The sequence below is a fragment of the Plectropomus leopardus genome, chromosome 15 (genome assembly GCF_026936395.1).
Source record: "Plectropomus leopardus strain MGB_pleo_1.0 chromosome 15, ASM2693639v1, whole genome shotgun sequence".
In the NCBI taxonomy this organism is placed as follows: Eukaryota; Metazoa; Chordata; class Actinopteri; order Perciformes; family Serranidae; genus Plectropomus; species Plectropomus leopardus.
The window spans coordinates 20,802,462-20,818,619 of record NC_142190.1 but is presented as its reverse complement, the minus strand read 5'-3'; the positions used below and the strand labels follow the sequence as shown (position 1 = coordinate 20,818,619).

General features: G+C 39.2%; 1 protein-coding gene across 3 annotated transcripts in view; it reads left to right on the top strand.

The window, feature by feature from the left end:
- The window catches only part of LOC121952136 (short transient receptor potential channel 4-like), an 85,546-nt gene extending 74,074 nt beyond the window's left edge, over positions 1-11,472 (top strand). For all 3 annotated transcript variants that reach the window (XM_088088137.1, XM_088088136.1, XM_042498645.2), the window contains 9 exons: positions 3,105-3,450; positions 4,299-4,438; positions 4,542-4,742; positions 5,276-5,397; positions 5,586-5,781; positions 5,887-6,081; positions 6,978-7,019; positions 7,600-7,689; positions 9,040-11,472. In XM_088088137.1, the coding sequence (XP_087944263.1) occupies positions 3,105-3,450; positions 4,299-4,438; positions 4,542-4,742; positions 5,276-5,397; positions 5,586-5,781; positions 5,887-6,081; positions 6,978-7,019; positions 7,600-7,689; positions 9,040-9,738 (2,031 nt within the window). In that variant the 3' untranslated portion in view covers positions 9,739-11,472. The remainder of the gene's footprint in view (positions 1-3,104; positions 3,451-4,298; positions 4,439-4,541; positions 4,743-5,275; positions 5,398-5,585; positions 5,782-5,886; positions 6,082-6,977; positions 7,020-7,599; positions 7,690-9,039) is intronic.
- The last annotated feature ends 4,686 nt before the right edge of the window (positions 11,473-16,158 follow it).

The following is a 16,158-nucleotide window of genomic DNA, read 5'->3' as shown; positions in this document are numbered from 1 at the left end:
ATCCCCTCGACATCCCCGAGGGCCTCAGCAGTGGATTACTCTCATTTGTAGTGATTTACTTTAAAAAAGTAGGTGTGTACATTGAAGATTTCAGAGTGTGAGTGAAAACACACTGTCTCTTTAACGTTTGAAATTCTCATCTGGCGCCAAGGGAAACCTATCAATTTTACATGCTGTAGTTTGACGTTGCCCCCTTGTGATGTCTCATAAAAACTGCAATCCAGTATTTTAAGATGTTTTTAATGCCTCCATTAAACGGAGATGAAATTGCACTAGGAGGAGTCAGTGTTTTGTAGTGAAAGACCATTAGCACTCAGCAATTCATTGCAACAAAGATCTGTCTTCACAGTTCAGTCTCCAGTGTTAAGCAATGTACGAACAAGAGAGAGATGACGCTGCTTGTTCTCAGTGCAGTTTGAAAAATACACATGCAAGTTTATTTGTAGGTGAAATATCTGTTTGAGTTTTTCACTTTTAAACTGAATGGCCAGTGTTGTCAGGACGATGTTATGCTTTATGTGATATGACTGTTAATGTATAATGTATTATATATAAAAAAACATTTACTCAAGGAAACATTTTGAAGATTTTCAGCACCATTTCTCATATTTGTGCTCTTTTGGCAGAGTCTTTGAAAATATTTTAAGTCATTAGTCCAGTGCCGTAAAAATCTGCAGACTTCATATCCCTCTGTATTTCAACTCTTGTCAAACCAAATGCTAAAAAATAACCAGCTCTCAGTTGTGTGCTTGTCACTGTGTGTGTGTCTGTGAAAGCACAGAAAAGGGTTTCAGCAGACCTTTCATGTTTGGTAACGCTGCAGGGGGACATGTCTTCACACAGCTAGAAAGCACCCTCACTTGTCCACTCACACACTCATACTGTAAGCACTTTCCTGGCACTTTTAGACAGTTGACAGTGCAGAGAGGCAGGAGAGCTTGTAGAAAGACACTTTCCCAAGTGGACTGTGGACCAGGGGGGATTCTGTTTGAATTGTGCGAACAAGTCACCTGAGGCATACATGACACTTTACAACCACTGAGTTTTGGAAGTGACTGTGACAGATGAAGGGAGGTTGAAATAACAGAAGTTAACAGAACACATTTGGACTTTTTTAAAAGATGACAGTGTCTTTTTCCACCTCATTTTGCTGTAAAATAACAAAAATAACTAAATATAAACTTTCTATTGAGTCCACAGATGCCCTTGTAAAACAGATAATCTAATTAGGTTTTGAAGATAACATTATTATTACAGCTTATGTGCTAAGACAAATATCTGCATGGCTATATTTCCTAATTATAATTCTAATTAGCTTAATTTCTGACCTTGTTAGCACCACTGTCAGTGTTTAATATATCATGCTGATTAAGGCAAGACATCAGGCAGCTCAAGTACCTCTTGTTTTCTATCATTAATTAGGAATGATGTTCTGACAAGAAGCGAAAGATGAAAGTTGAAAAGGAGCTCTTTTGTTTATCATTGGACGAGTTGCTTGTGCTCCAAAATACCTGCGACAAAACAGATGTGATAAAATGATCAAAGCTATCTTTAAATAGATGGGAACAAGTCTATCTATAGCTTCTGCAGAATCGAAACATGTCTGTTTTTATTTTTTATTTTATTATTTACGGGGCCAAAGTACTTCATTACTAGATTTAGCCTGCACCCATGGGTCTTCTTCAGGCTGTGGTTGCAACTTAATGAGGTTAGCCGTTTTGTCTATAATAAGGTTCACGCTCAAAGGAGGTATATGAAAACAGAAAAGCAGCAGGGGAACCTTTTTCCCTTTTTCCATCCCTCTTTATTCTCCCATCGTCAGAATATGCTGTGGTGTTGGTGAGTGGAAGCCGTATCATTGTCACCCCTATCATCGTTATGCTCTTTCTCTCGCTCTTTCTCTCATTTTTTCTCTCTCATTTGTAAAAAGAAAAAGTATCCCTCTTCATCGCCACTCATCCATGAAAAGTGTCCCCTCCTATTCCCTCCCTACATTTCCTCTCAAGTTTTGCAGCAACACTGTAGCTGAAGTATGGAAATATGAGTTGTTCTACTCCAGACCCCAACGTAGATAGGGATCTTTGGTTCCCATGGTAACCAGGCTGCAGAGTTGGTGAATTGGCACCCAACGGTGCCGGTCGACACTTTGACTCTGATATAGAGGCTCAACATGATATTTCCCGACGCTGTGTGTGCCTGTGTAAGTGTGTTTGTATGTGCCCATGCTGTGAGACTCATTTTTACAGTCAAGTATGAGTTTGCTTTTTGTTTTTTTAATGTATCCCAGATAGCTCTAGATTATCACCAGATGCTGCTGATGCTTCAGTCCAATTGCCTGAGGCGGTCCCGCAGCACAGATGCAGTTCTGATGCATCGACATTTTGGCCTCGCTGATCATTTCAAACCTGTACTCAGTTACCAAGAGGAGAGTGGTGATATCTTTTTCCATGCTATTCCTTTGATTCTCGCAGTCACATAAGGCATTGATCCCACAAACATCAAACAAGCCAAACAACAGAAGAGAAAACAAAATATTTCCCACATGTTGATTCATGTTGCAAACATTTTCAATCAGACTTGTCATGGGTAAGAGACGTTAAAGGTTGTCTGTTTTAGATAAAGTCCCAATCATCCTCAGAGATCTCAGGAGTGAGTATTGTTATTATTATCTCAAGAAAAATCCAGAACAAATCCAATGCAGTCATCTAAAAACATGATCCATAGTTTCTTGACATTTAGATTCCTTTTCACTGACCTCACAGCCTGTGTAAGCTTCCCCTTTGCTTGTTTGTGTGTCGAGACAGCCGTTACCTGATTTCCTTTCACTATATGTGTTGATGATTACTCTTCATTTTTCGACACCACCAACACATCCTACTCCTACGTTTGTTTGCTCTGAACTGGAACTACTGCAGGTGCTAATTCTGGCTTGTGGTCACCAGAGCATTATGTTCTGTGCAAAACTACTAAATAGCCTCAGGCGGAGGATGCAGTGTCCCAGCAGGTTTAAATGCTGGAATAATACCTTAGACTGGTGTATGATGATTTATTTTTTGTCTCCATAGATCAAACAGAAAATATAACTCCTTCCTCATTTCTTTAAGTTTGTAGCTCAGCCAAACTGCCAGCAGCTTTTGGCGTCCCGCTGGTACGATGAGTTTCCCGGCTGGAGGCGGCGCCACTGGGCAGGGAAGTTCATCACCTGTGTCTTCATCGGACTCCTCTACCCCGTGTTTGCTCTCTGCTACCTCATCGCTCCCAAGAGTCGCCACGGCCTTTTCATACGCAAGCCCTTCATCAAGTTCATCTGCCACACGGCGTCCTACCTGACCTTTTTATTCCTGCTGCTCCTCGCCTCCCAGCATATTGTCACCACAGAGCAGGACAGGCAGGACAGGCAGGGTCCTGCACCAACCACTGTGGAGTGGATGATTCTGCCATGGGTTCTGGGTGAGTTGGAGGGATGAGGACTGAGGGTGTTTATAGTTGAGGATGAATGTAAGTGAATGTCCTGATGTTCAAAAAAATAACACAGTGTCCACTTAACATGGGCAAAAAGACAACACAACAGTGTGTCTTTTATTCCTAAAAGATAGTGTTTTGCTCCATCATTTGGTAAATTGCACCATTACTATGATACCCATTAGCTGAAACTGGTGTTGTTATATAGAAGACGCCTGTCAGAGGCCCAAAGCAGAGAGGTGCTAAATGTATTCTTTGGTTTTTACAAATTGTTTTTTATTTTTTCCTCGAGCACCGCCATGTAGTTTTAGTGAATTGTCTCAAAAGTTTAATGGATTGCCATGAAATTTTTCCCCCAGCATGAATTGTCATATGTTTGTTGATCCTGTGACCCATCAACTGCTGTATTTTGTATTTAGTGTAATCCAGAGATGTGGACTTGAGTCACATGACTTGGACTCGAGTACAAGTCATGGGACTTGAGTCAGACTCAAGTTACAAATATGATGCCTTTAGATTTGACTTAAGGAAATCAAAAAAGACTTGCAACTCGAGTTTGACTTTAACACCAATAACTCATGGATTAACCTGGACTCAAACTCTTTGATTTGAAAACACTTTTTACCTAACCCCAAGCCCAAACATTAAGAATTATGTTATTGAAAAAGTGTGCCACAGATAAATTAATTTCCCTTCATTTCTTGAATCACCTAATATTAACGCCAAAATGACTGCTAGAAATATTAACTGCCAGCCAATCAGAAACAAGTGTTTTTCATGGTAATGGCATAAGGACATTTATTGAAGAGATGATCAAACAGTTGTTGTATTTTTAGGATTCATCTGGGCAGAAATCAAACAAATGTGGGATGGTGGTTTCCAAGACTACGTCCATGACTGGTGGAACCTGATGGACTTTGTCATGAATTCTCTGTACCTAGCCACCATCTCCCTCAAGATTGTAGCCTACACTAAGGTATTTAATTATCTATGAGTAGCAGTGAAATAAACAGGTATAGTGTAGCTTTCTTATGTTCTCACTTTGTGTTGTGTGTTTGCCATCTTTTTGTCCTGTTCAGTACAGTGGTAGTAAACCCAGGAACCAGTGGGAGATGTGGCACCCAACACTAGTTGCTGAGGCAGTGTTTGCCATAGCAAACATTTTCAGTTCCCTGCGCCTCATTTCACTGTTCACTGCCAACTCTCACCTGGGGCCACTGCAGATCTCTCTGGGGAGAATGCTGCTGGACATCCTGAAGTTCCTCTTCATCTACTGCTTGGTAAATATGCCATAATCTTCTGCCTATCTTAAGCCGGGTTGCAGGGGCAGCAGGCTGAGGAAGGTAGTCCAGGCGTTCCTAGGTCAGCCATGAAAACCTCTCTACAAGTGGCATCCAGGCATCCTGATCAGACACCCAAACCACTTTAACTGGCCCTTTTCAATGAAAGAAGCTGCCTCTGTACTTCAAGATCAATTTGATTGTCTGAGCTCCTCACCCTAACTCTAAGGCTGAGCCCAGGCACCCCACACAGTAAACCCAGTGAGGTCACTTTTATTCTCAATCTCATTCTTTCATTTTCTAGACAAAGCTCATAACCATAGGCAAGTATTGGGACGTTGATGGGTCGGTAAATTGAGAGTTTTGCCTTCCGGCTCAGCTTCTCCAAACTGCCCGTCCATCTCTCACTACTTTACCCTCAAGACCTGAAGATACTTGAACTCACTCCAAACCCAGAGGAGGAAATCCACCATTTTCCATTAGAGAACGATGGTGTCAGACGTTGAAGTACTGACTCTCATCCCTTTCTCCAGGTCCTTTTGGCTTTTGCTAATGGGCTAAACCAGTTGTACTTTTATTATGAAACCAAGGCTTCAGATGAGAAGGGAAAATGCAAAGGCATCCGCTGTGTGGAGCAGAATAATGCTTTCTCAACGTGAGTACACGAGTCTAAACTGGCTTGCATGCATAGTGTAAAAGTGTGAAATTGTGAAGTTTAGTGGCAAAGAAAGAGAGAGTTGTGAGTCATGCAAAATGTGTGAAAACTCTAAATAAAAAATTCAGTTGCTAAGAGGAACTGATGTTTTTAGCTGAATCTGAGTAACACTTATCTTTACCTTGCAGGTTATTTGAGACACTGCAGTCTCTCTTCTGGTCAATCTTTGGTCTGATAAGTCTGTATGTGACCAACGTTGATGCCGACCATCAGTTCACTGAGTTCGTAGGCGCCACTATGTTTGGCACCTACAACATTATCTCGCTTGTGGTGCTCCTCAACATGCTCATAGCCATGATGAACAACTCATATCAGCACATTGCTGTAAGCACAGATTAAACACACTGTACACAAAAATTCATATGAGCGTGTGTAATAGATCGTGTTTGTGTCGACAGGGCTTCTCATGTACCCTATTCTCGGTTTCAGGATCACGCAGACATTGAGTGGAAGTTTGCCAGGACAAAGCTGTGGATGAGTTACTTTGAAGAAGGGGCCACTCTGCCGGCCCCGTTCAACATCATCCCCAGTCCTAAATCATTCTGGTATCTCATGTGTTGGATCAAGAGACAAGTGTGCAAGAGGACAAGATCCAAGCGGCCAGAAACGTTCGGAAGTCTTGGAGTAAGTCAGGTGTAATACACTGAAAAACACATTTATATGAATTTCACAGAGATAAAAAGGCGAAAAATGAATAAATGAAACAAAATTTTAAATAAACTTAACAATTAGATATAAAACATTTTTATATCTAATTTTATATCCAAACAATTTTAAACAATTAAGATTTATAATTATATTTACTTATATTTTTCAAGACAATTGGTTTCCTAGATTTTTTTAAAGTAAAATCAACATGATAGATTTTACAGTGTAGCTGAGGGTTACCTGCTTGGCAGCCATAATTCTCCAGTATGCTCACTCTATGCCCCACAGTGCGGAAGATCCAGGTAATTTCATTTCACGTAAAACAAGGTTTTTTGTCTTCATGTGCCTGTTTCATCGGAATGAATGGGGGGCCTGGCTCCAAAGCTGTATCTAGTTTTCTTTATACATCCATGGCTTCTTTGCTATGGTCTCTCCCCCCTTCCTGCCTCTGTGAAACACATCCCTAATGGTGTACCAGTGAAGGAAAATCACCATAGATACCACAAACTACACAATATACTAATATACTAGAGAATACATAGAACATTTCCTTGCGGTGATAGGCTTAATGAGCACTGTGTGAAATTGTTTGGCAAGAGCTTGAATGTATTGTAACAGAAATTCATTTATATGTAAGAGTCCTGCACTCCAGCTTTAAAGAGTAGAAACCACTTTTTTTCAGTAGATAGAAATCTAATTTTAGAGCTTACTTTTCTGTGTTGCAACACTCAGGGGCCATATGCAGTGAGACCCACAGACAGCAAAGTTTAATACAAATGTGTGATGCTGTGAAGAAAAAATTAAATATGCTTTTTCTCTCATCTCCTACTCTTTTACTAACTCATCCTCCCTGGCATATGATGTCTGTGCAGAAGCGAGCAGCAGAGAACCTGAGGATAAACAATCAGTATCAGGTAAATGTAGTCTCTTTCAAAGCAAGCTGAGAACATCGCTGTCTTCTGTGTGTGCGTGTGTGGTGTGTGCGGTGTGTGCGTGTGTGTGTGTGTGTGTGTGTGTGTGTGTGTGTGTGTGTGTGTGTGTGTGTGTGCGTGTGTGTGTGTGTGTGTGTGTGTGTGTGTGTGTGTGTTGTGTGCGGTGTGTGCGTGTGTGGTGTGTGCGGTGTGTGTGTGTGTGTGTGTGTGTGTGTGTGTTACGGATCACACACTCTGCTCTCCAAGTGCCTTTCTACACTTTCGATTCCCATCTGTCAATAGAATGCCTCTGCGATGTCTCATACAATAGGCCTAACAATTACACCCAGTGGGATGTTCATCGTGCTCTCTGTAGAGGATTTCCCATTTGCTCATATCTGCAGGTGGTTATTGTAGAAATTTTATTTGAGATACAGCTTGAAATATAATTCCTTTTGTGTGCATACATTTCTCATATTTTTTCCTGGCTGATTGACTGAGAGTTTTGATATCGAAACAACACTTTTCTTCAATATTAGCAGATGTTTCTGTGTTCAAAAGCCTTTTTTTCTCACTGACGTAGGAGGTACTGAGAAACTTGGTAAAACGTTATGTGGCTGCCATGATCAGAGATGCCAAAACAGAGGAGGGCTTGACTGAAGAGAACTTCAAGGTAAGAACAGTTCTTGCAGAGAAAAGAAAAAGCTGTTATAATCAATATTTACATTTTGAACCCACAAAGAATTACCACCCAACTCTGCATTCAAAGCAGGATTTTGTAGCATCTTTCTGTTAATTGTTTCGATTTTGCGGCCCAGAACTCTTACTGCCCTGAGCAAACAGTTGAAAAAGCTTTTTATGATACCTGTTCAGCACCAAATGGCAGACAGGCACACTTAGCAACTAGCTGGTGAACATAGTGGAGCATTTAAATGTTAAATAGACATGGACTAAATTGTGAGGGGGTCCCTCTGGATTTCACCTGCAAAATGTCATTTAAATGTCATTGCGTGCCAGCCAGGAACATGACCACAAAGAAAATGCAAACTGAACTACAAAACAAATGCAAAAGAACTGTATGGACACACAAAATAACCAAGAGGAAAAATAACCACAAAAAGACACAAAATAACCAAAATAAGATGCACAATTCCCTCAAAGAGACATTAAACGACAACAGACATGCCAAACTACCACAAGGAGAAACAAAATTATCACAGAGACACAAAACCACAAAAAATGACAACAAAGACACACAAAACAACCAAAAAAAGAGGAAAAACTACCATGAAGTCTGTGTGTCTTACTCCTTTACACAAGAGGTTGCGGGTCCTTTTGCATATCAGTGCCCAGAGACTCATTTTTTCATACATTTGCACATGTAAATAGCCAGATATTTCTCTCAGGAGCTGGTTGTGATCAAAACCTGAGCTAAAAGGAGAGTGAATATTGGTTTTACAGTCATCAGGTGAGGACAAACGTCCAAATGACTTAGTGTTGCTTTATGTCTGTTGGGTGTTCAAAAGGGCTACAGTTTACTAGCAAGTTTGCCAAACCCACTTTAAGTAAGTAGCTGTTGTGTTTATTGCTTGTCTCCAGTACCCTCAAGTGGCCAAATATGTCAGTTACTGCAGGTTTTAAGAAAACTGAATTGCAATATTTAGTTTTTGGTCAGACACCTGAAATTACGTTTTCCATACACAAAGAGTTTAATCAGCCACCATTTAGCAAAATAGACCTTTGGCTAGTTAGGACATACTGTCAGTTATTAGTCAACTGTGATTTTGATCTTCCAAGACATGAATGTGCCTAAAAATATCCCACAGTAGAATGTTCTTTTATGTTTTTTGAGGAAACATAAGTGCTGTCATTATCTTATGAATTACCCTTGTCCGCTTAGTATCGACTCAGTTAAAATTCAATACGCTGCAGATTGCTCTGCTAATACAGCTGGGATTAATTGTCCAATGAAAGGCATACGTTTATTGACCACGTAAGTTCACTTTTTGCTTTTCTCTCCCAGGAGCTGAAACAAGATATCTCCAGTTTTCGTTACGAGGTGATGGGCATGATGAAGACAGGGAAGCCTGCACTACAGGGTGCAAAAGCCAGCAGCAGCTCAGTGGAGTCCAGTTTTGCCTACCCCAACTCCTCACTCAAGGTCTCTCCATCCCCTCAGAGCAGCCAGGGGAAAAGCAAACTCAACCGATTCAAGATTATTGCATCCATCCTCAAGCAGGGTTCTTCTACAGCTTCACCCCGGCCGCCTGAAGCCTCCAATGGTCTACCCAATGGACTTGTAGTCTCTGAGGAGAGCTCCAGTGAAAAGTCAAGCCAGAAGAGAAATTCCCCCAAAGATATCACTGACTTTGGCTTGTTCCAGAAACACCACTGGGGTGGCAGCGAAGCCGCATCCGTTGCAGGAGAGCTTTCCAGAGAGATGTACTCTTTGTCTGAGGAAGCAGGGGAGTCTGGGGGCTCAGACACAGAGCAGCAGGACAAAGAGCGAAAGGGAAGAGGTGGGGATGAGAAGGGATTCCTGCAGACAGAAAAGGAGGAGGAAGCTGCGGTAAATGGGGCCCCAAATGAAAACAGTGAGGTCTCGAACACCAACAGCTCGGATGGATGTGGAAGAAAAGAAACAGAGGACAAGGATAAAGAGAGTTTACCCTGCAGTGACTCAGTAGCTAGTGGATGTCTGTCATCTAGAGAAGAAGCATAGGTTGTGATGTTACATGAAGTTAACTATACAGGCCAAGTAATGCTGGACGGAGAGACTGACAATCAAAGTGAGCTACAAGTGAGGGTGTTTGTTTTGCAAAGAGTCTAACTTTTCCAGTTATTACTACACTAATGATCAGCTCTGATCTTTGGAGACTCAGGGAGGCCTTTGGTTCAAGTGTTTTCAAAGCTGTTATATTAGCAGTGGAGATGCAGCAAAGGTAAACGGAGCTCTGTGTGAGCATCGCAAGGATTAAGATTAAAGGATAAAGTCATTTCATCTTAACTCTGACTGTCCTCCCCCTAAAAACGACCCCATAAGTCGTTTGTACAGCAGCTTATTATGCCCCGTACCTCTTGTGGCCATAGTAATGGACTGAATGGTAAATGGACTTCATTTATAGCGACCACTCATAGCGCTTTATTCTACAGGCACCTTTCGTTCCACTCACATCCATTCATACACTGGTGCCTGAAGCTATCATACAAGATGCCACCTGCTCATCAGTCAATCATTCATACACATTTACACACCAATGGCACAGCTATTTGGAGCAAAGTAGGATTCACTATTTTGCCCAAGGATACTTCGTCACAAAGACTGCAGGGGCGGGGACCTTCTGATTAGTAGATGACTGCTCTACCTCCTGAATCACAGCTGTAGTAACATTATGATAGGAGCAAAGGAGGAGGTCATGTGATGTAGTACATAGAGCAACAAGGTCCGCATATAGAGGAGGTTGGGGTGGTTGGCTGTGTCAAACAAACACATGACTTTGACCCAGGAGACCACTGTGTGTGTCCCATGTGAAACCAAAAGTTAACGTATAAATGTAAACGCATCATGTTTGTAATATGTTACCTAAAACATGGTCTTTTCCTAAACCTAACCTCATAGTTTGTGGCCTAAACCTAACCACGACTGTTTCACAACGTTAAACCTCGCGTTTAAAACTGTGACTGTTAACGGTCATATCTGTTGTTTTTAGGTTAATTACCTGCTACTGATAGGGGTATTTATTTATTTAAATGCTACTGTGGGTTGTATTAGAGGGTAGAAACAAATGACCTATGTGGTCGTGTGGGTTGGAGGACGTATTGTTATTTCCTTAAACTGATCATTTCCTCTCGTTGTAACCTCGCGATTCAGTATCTGACTTGTGCCCTTCTGTTCAAGTTTGCCATCATTCATTACTTTCTCTCCTTCATCAATCTCTCTCTACCTCTTTCCCTTTCCCGTTTATTTCTTCATTGCTTAACTCTCCCCATCCTTATTTCACTAGAGCAATAGATGTGTTTGTTTTAGACCCAACTCTCTGCCTTACTCTGTATGTTTCTGCACTTTACACACTTTACAGTCTGGCATACAGTATCTCAAAGATGTGTCAAGCTCTGATCATGCAACAATTCTGTCAATGTTTTTCTATGCAAAAACCTGGGATTGTGATTATCATCATTCTAAGGAGGACAGTGGTAGATTAAATGGTGACAGTTCATGATAAGTGTTCTCATATGTAAAGTAGAATGTGGCCGCTGAAGAATAATATGAGATATACAATATGAACACAGCCTATCAACCATTTAAAGCAACATATTATTCATGTTTTATCGCTACTCTAGAAAATAAACTTATTATTTTGAAGAGATTTGCTGTTTTTAACTGATACATTTAGATGTAATGTTAGTTTAAATGAATGATGTTCTAGAAATTAAAACATAGATCAAATACATTCTTTATTTGGCTTATTTTTCTTTTGTTCAATGCAGATTGCTGACAGATGTCACTTCGGAGGATTTTACTTTACGCTGACGATATTATATTCTATATAGCTGCTCGTGGGTAAGTGTTGTATATGTGCTGTTTGTTTAAAAATAATGATGTTTAAGAGCGACTTATTTGTTCTTTCATAAAAGCTTATCTATTCCAATGAAAACCTGTGAGATCTTCAAAAGAAATAATTTTAGAAAAACAGACTTGGTTTGGGTTAAAAAGTTGCTTAAAAAAGCTCAGCCCTATTTCCTTTACTGTATTTATAGCAACACTTTGTATGGTGCCCATGCATTATAAACATACTTAATAATGCGTTATAGTATGCTTATAGCATTGTATAATTATAGTTAGAAGCACTCATAAATATCCATAATGCTTTGCAGCAGTAATCATAACATAAAGCATATTATAATGATTTTTAGGATCAAGTATCATAATACTTACATAATGTGTTGCATATTGTTATTGCTTTTAAACATTATGAATATTTATGAGTGTTTCCAATTATACAGTGCTTAGAGGCAGATTTTATTGCATTTTAAGTATGCATATAATGCATTATGGTTATATTGTCATCATAGAAAGTGTTACCAAGACTTTCAAGCCATGACAGCATAACGACATAGTACCATGACCTAGTCATCAAATGATGCATGCATACAAGGATCTTTTAACAGCTGACATGTAGCTCACACATTTATATTTGTTTGGCTAGTTTAAAGTCTGTTATTAACTTGGCTTATGCTCTCAAAATAAAATAATAATGTCCACAAGGTTCACTCCTTTCCTGAGGCTCCAAATTAAAAACACATGCATACAGCATATAATGAAGGATGGTGCAGAGTGTCTGTGGCTTTGTGGCAGAATGAGTTACAGGCCTGTGGTTATCCACGGTAACTGTTCTTGGTAGATTATAAATTACATCAACAACATTATAAACCAGAAATATTTCATAATTTCTATTAAAAACATCTAGTTTTGATTTTGTTTATTGCAAAATCTTCTTTCAGTTACATTTTAATGTACTGCCCTTAATACACTAAACTTTATATGTCAAATTTTTTAGTTTTAACTTCCCTCTTGTTTTGAATGGAGGTATTGTTAAATATTGTTAACATGTTAAATATTCATAATGCTTTGTGATTCTCAGAAGCGTGTGAGTGCATTAATGGCTTTAGACAGAGTACTGCCCAGAATTACTGAATCCTTTCAAAAAGCTTTTTGTTTATTCTCCAACAACAATCTTACCATTAACAGCTGAAATGTCTTTCCATTAGTTCAAACAGTGAGTGCAACAAAACACACAACCAGTGGAAACTGAAAATGTGTCATCTCTCTGCCAAGATGTTTCCACTTCATGAGCTGACACTGAAAACTCTGTTGGTCCTCTGAGCTGCATGACATCGTTAATCAAATGTGTATTATTCTTATGAGATTACATTATATTAATTTGGGAATCATGCTCAAGAACAAGAGAAGCGAGGGATTAACACCAGCCACTATAATTAATGTGTGGCCCAATGTGTTAATCTTTCAGGCTCATTTGTCCAGACTTTAAGAGTCTTCATGTGTGAATCTCTTTTTCAGTGTAAGACGCAGTCCCGATTTTTGCTTAGATTTTTTTCTGTCTCATTTTCTTTTGCAAACCTATGTTATCAGCAGAAATCACATTTTGTGCTCATCAGCAGATTGCAGACATTTGCAAAGTAGTTCCTTTCTCACACTGTGAAACTGGCTGATTAACTTTGCCTTTTTCTCCTTTAGAGACAAGTATTTGTGTGTGTGAACGTGATGTTTAACCCAGGAACCCAAGCCATTCGTAATGACCCTCTGTAAGTGGAAAAAGATGTAGAGAGAAAGACAAAGAAGTACTTTTCTTCTCTTAAAATCCGTGCAAAGAACAAGAAAAGCTCAGCAGATATCACAGGTTCCAACAACTTTGTAACACTTTCCTGTTGCTTCAAACAGAAGGCAGTCTCTCTGTTCAAAAACTCATGCATGAAAGCAAAATCGTGCCGTGTGTTCTCCCACAGACTGGACATTTTTGTGTTCTCTGAAGTGGCTGCATTCTGTCACTTTACTGTTTGTACTTCAATAACTTCAATCGCCGAACAAGTGACCAAGCGACTGAAAAAGAGATGAAATATTCAACAGATGATGAAACTGCTCTCAGTGTGTGATCAAAAGCCTGCACTGAAATGCTCCTGGGTTTGTGATGCATCTTTCAGCTGCTCTGAACCAGCTGACACAGATGTAGAAACACTTGAATAGAAAGCACCCAAACGAGCCCAAATGCATGCAGTAGTGGAACATAATTTTTACATGTACATTTACTCAAGTACTGTACTTAAGTATAATTTTAAGGTTTCTGCTCAAGTATTTTACTTGAGTATTATTATCCATTTTATTCTGTTTTCTACTATTACTCCACCACCTTTCAGAGGTAAATACTATACTTTTTAATCCACCACATTTATTTTAAAAACTTTAGTTACTAGTTACTTAATTGATTTATATTTTGTATCAATAATCTAAACTTGTAAATAGGTTATAATTCTGATAAGTAAAGCCTCCCAGCAATATATAGATGCATTTTAAATTACTTCCACTTTTACCAGCTGCAACATTAAAGTGGTGAACACAAGAATGCATCAATATTTCTAATTTATCAATATAAAATATGAATCTGAACTACAATCTAGATAATTACAACTTTTACTTTTGGAACTTTAAATATATTTTAATGCTAATGCCTTAGTACTATTACTTTTTAATGCATGACTTTTACTTGTAACAGAGTATTTTTGAATTTTATTACTACTTCTCAAGTAAAAGATCTAAGATCAAAGAATATTATGTTCACTGCTGTATACATGCCTACACTCTCAGCACTTTAGTCTTATTCAGTAATATAAGTATTATGTAATGCTACATATTAGTTTAAAGTTTTGTGTAACTTTCACTTATGACCAAACAGACTGGTCCTAAACCTCTATTTTTTCCTTCAGTACTTACATATTAATGTGATACCTTTAAAATATCCCCAAATATCCGAGCATATGTTGAATCAAAATTGATATTTAATTTTAGAAAAAAAAGAAAAGAAATCAGATTCCAGTAATTTGTGATGGTGAGCTTTTTCTCAATTATTTTCCTTATATTGAAAGGAATTCTGTGTTCTTATCCCTTCGTGTCCCACCAGAAATGACCTGTGTAAGTCAAAATTTGGAGGAAAAAAAGGTGCAATTTCTGCATGCTATAATCTGTATATATTCAGTTATAACTAAATTGATGAGAAAAAACTATGGGTTTTATCCCACAGCAAGGGACAGAGAAGTGAGTACCTTGTGCTTAAAGGCTCCAGCAGCGACAGTAACAGACTGCATGCAGTATATTCATGAACCTAATGCAAACAGACATGCATGTACACTTTATACGACCACATTTTGTTGTTCCAAATCTGGCTCATGTTTGTAAAAGTTAAGAATCCACACACATATGCTTCATAATTCCAGTTAGATTTAATAAAGTAAATAACACAATAAGACTTGCTGAACACACACATGCAAAAATAAACAGGCACAAACATGTTTCATTCATAAAAACATATAAAAGAATTTAGTATGTAAATGCAGATCTGTTGTACAAGTCCTTACCATAAACCCAGAAACTTGTTCCTGTTGTTACTTGTGTTTATGCGATTTTGAGAACTTTGTGTTTTCCAAATTACTGATGCCTCACACATGACTGCACTGACAAGTCTCTCCCACTAGGGGGAGGTGTCTTTTTAGGATGGGGTTCCTGCTCTCTGCTTCCTCTGTACCATAAAGCTGCAGCAGAATCTGAGATCCCAAACAACCACCTGCTACCTGGGGAGGAGTGTGTGTGGTGCAGCGCTGTGGGAAGCAACATGGGGCTCACTAGGATTTAAATTCCCCTTAAAGGTTTGTCTTAAAGGATGGAAAACTGTGACAAAGAGAAGACAGGCATTTAATTTATTTTTAACTGTAATCTAAGTGATGAACCATTTTATAGCCTACTGGAGGTGTTTTTGTCTGTTTACAAGTGTGTGTAAGAAGCCTCCAGCAGGAGAGGGAACAAAAAGGGAATTAATGTGGTTTGAATGACTGTAAATTGCAGGCTGGGCTGAACATGTCTTTCTCCAAAGATTGTCCTAATTGCTAAGATAGCATCATAGATAGGAACTTGTCTCCTAAGGGAGGAGGCCAAGTATAAGACTGCTCAGCTTTGTGCATGCTGCTGTCGTCCCTGGGATCAGAGAGGTCATTTGAGTTCGCGATGAGTCAGTAAATCTGTGACGTGCTGCTGGTTAATGAAAGTGATTTCTGTTAAACGATAAAACTAAGCAGATCACATATTTTTGATTAGTTTAGCTCAGCTTTACTGCATCAAATGAATTTATTATATAAGAAATATTTAACTCTACCTAGGTGCATTTTGTGTGAGGACACATTTGTGGAGTAAACAGTAAGATTTCTTTAAGAGAGTCCTTACCTGCTTGTCTCCAACTTGTCTCCAAATACCTGTTCATGCTTGGAAGTCAAGACCGTACACGAGGATGTCCAGGAAGCTCATTTCATGATGGATTTTCTCTTTGAAGCTGTATCAGATCTGGCTTCAGCACAGGAG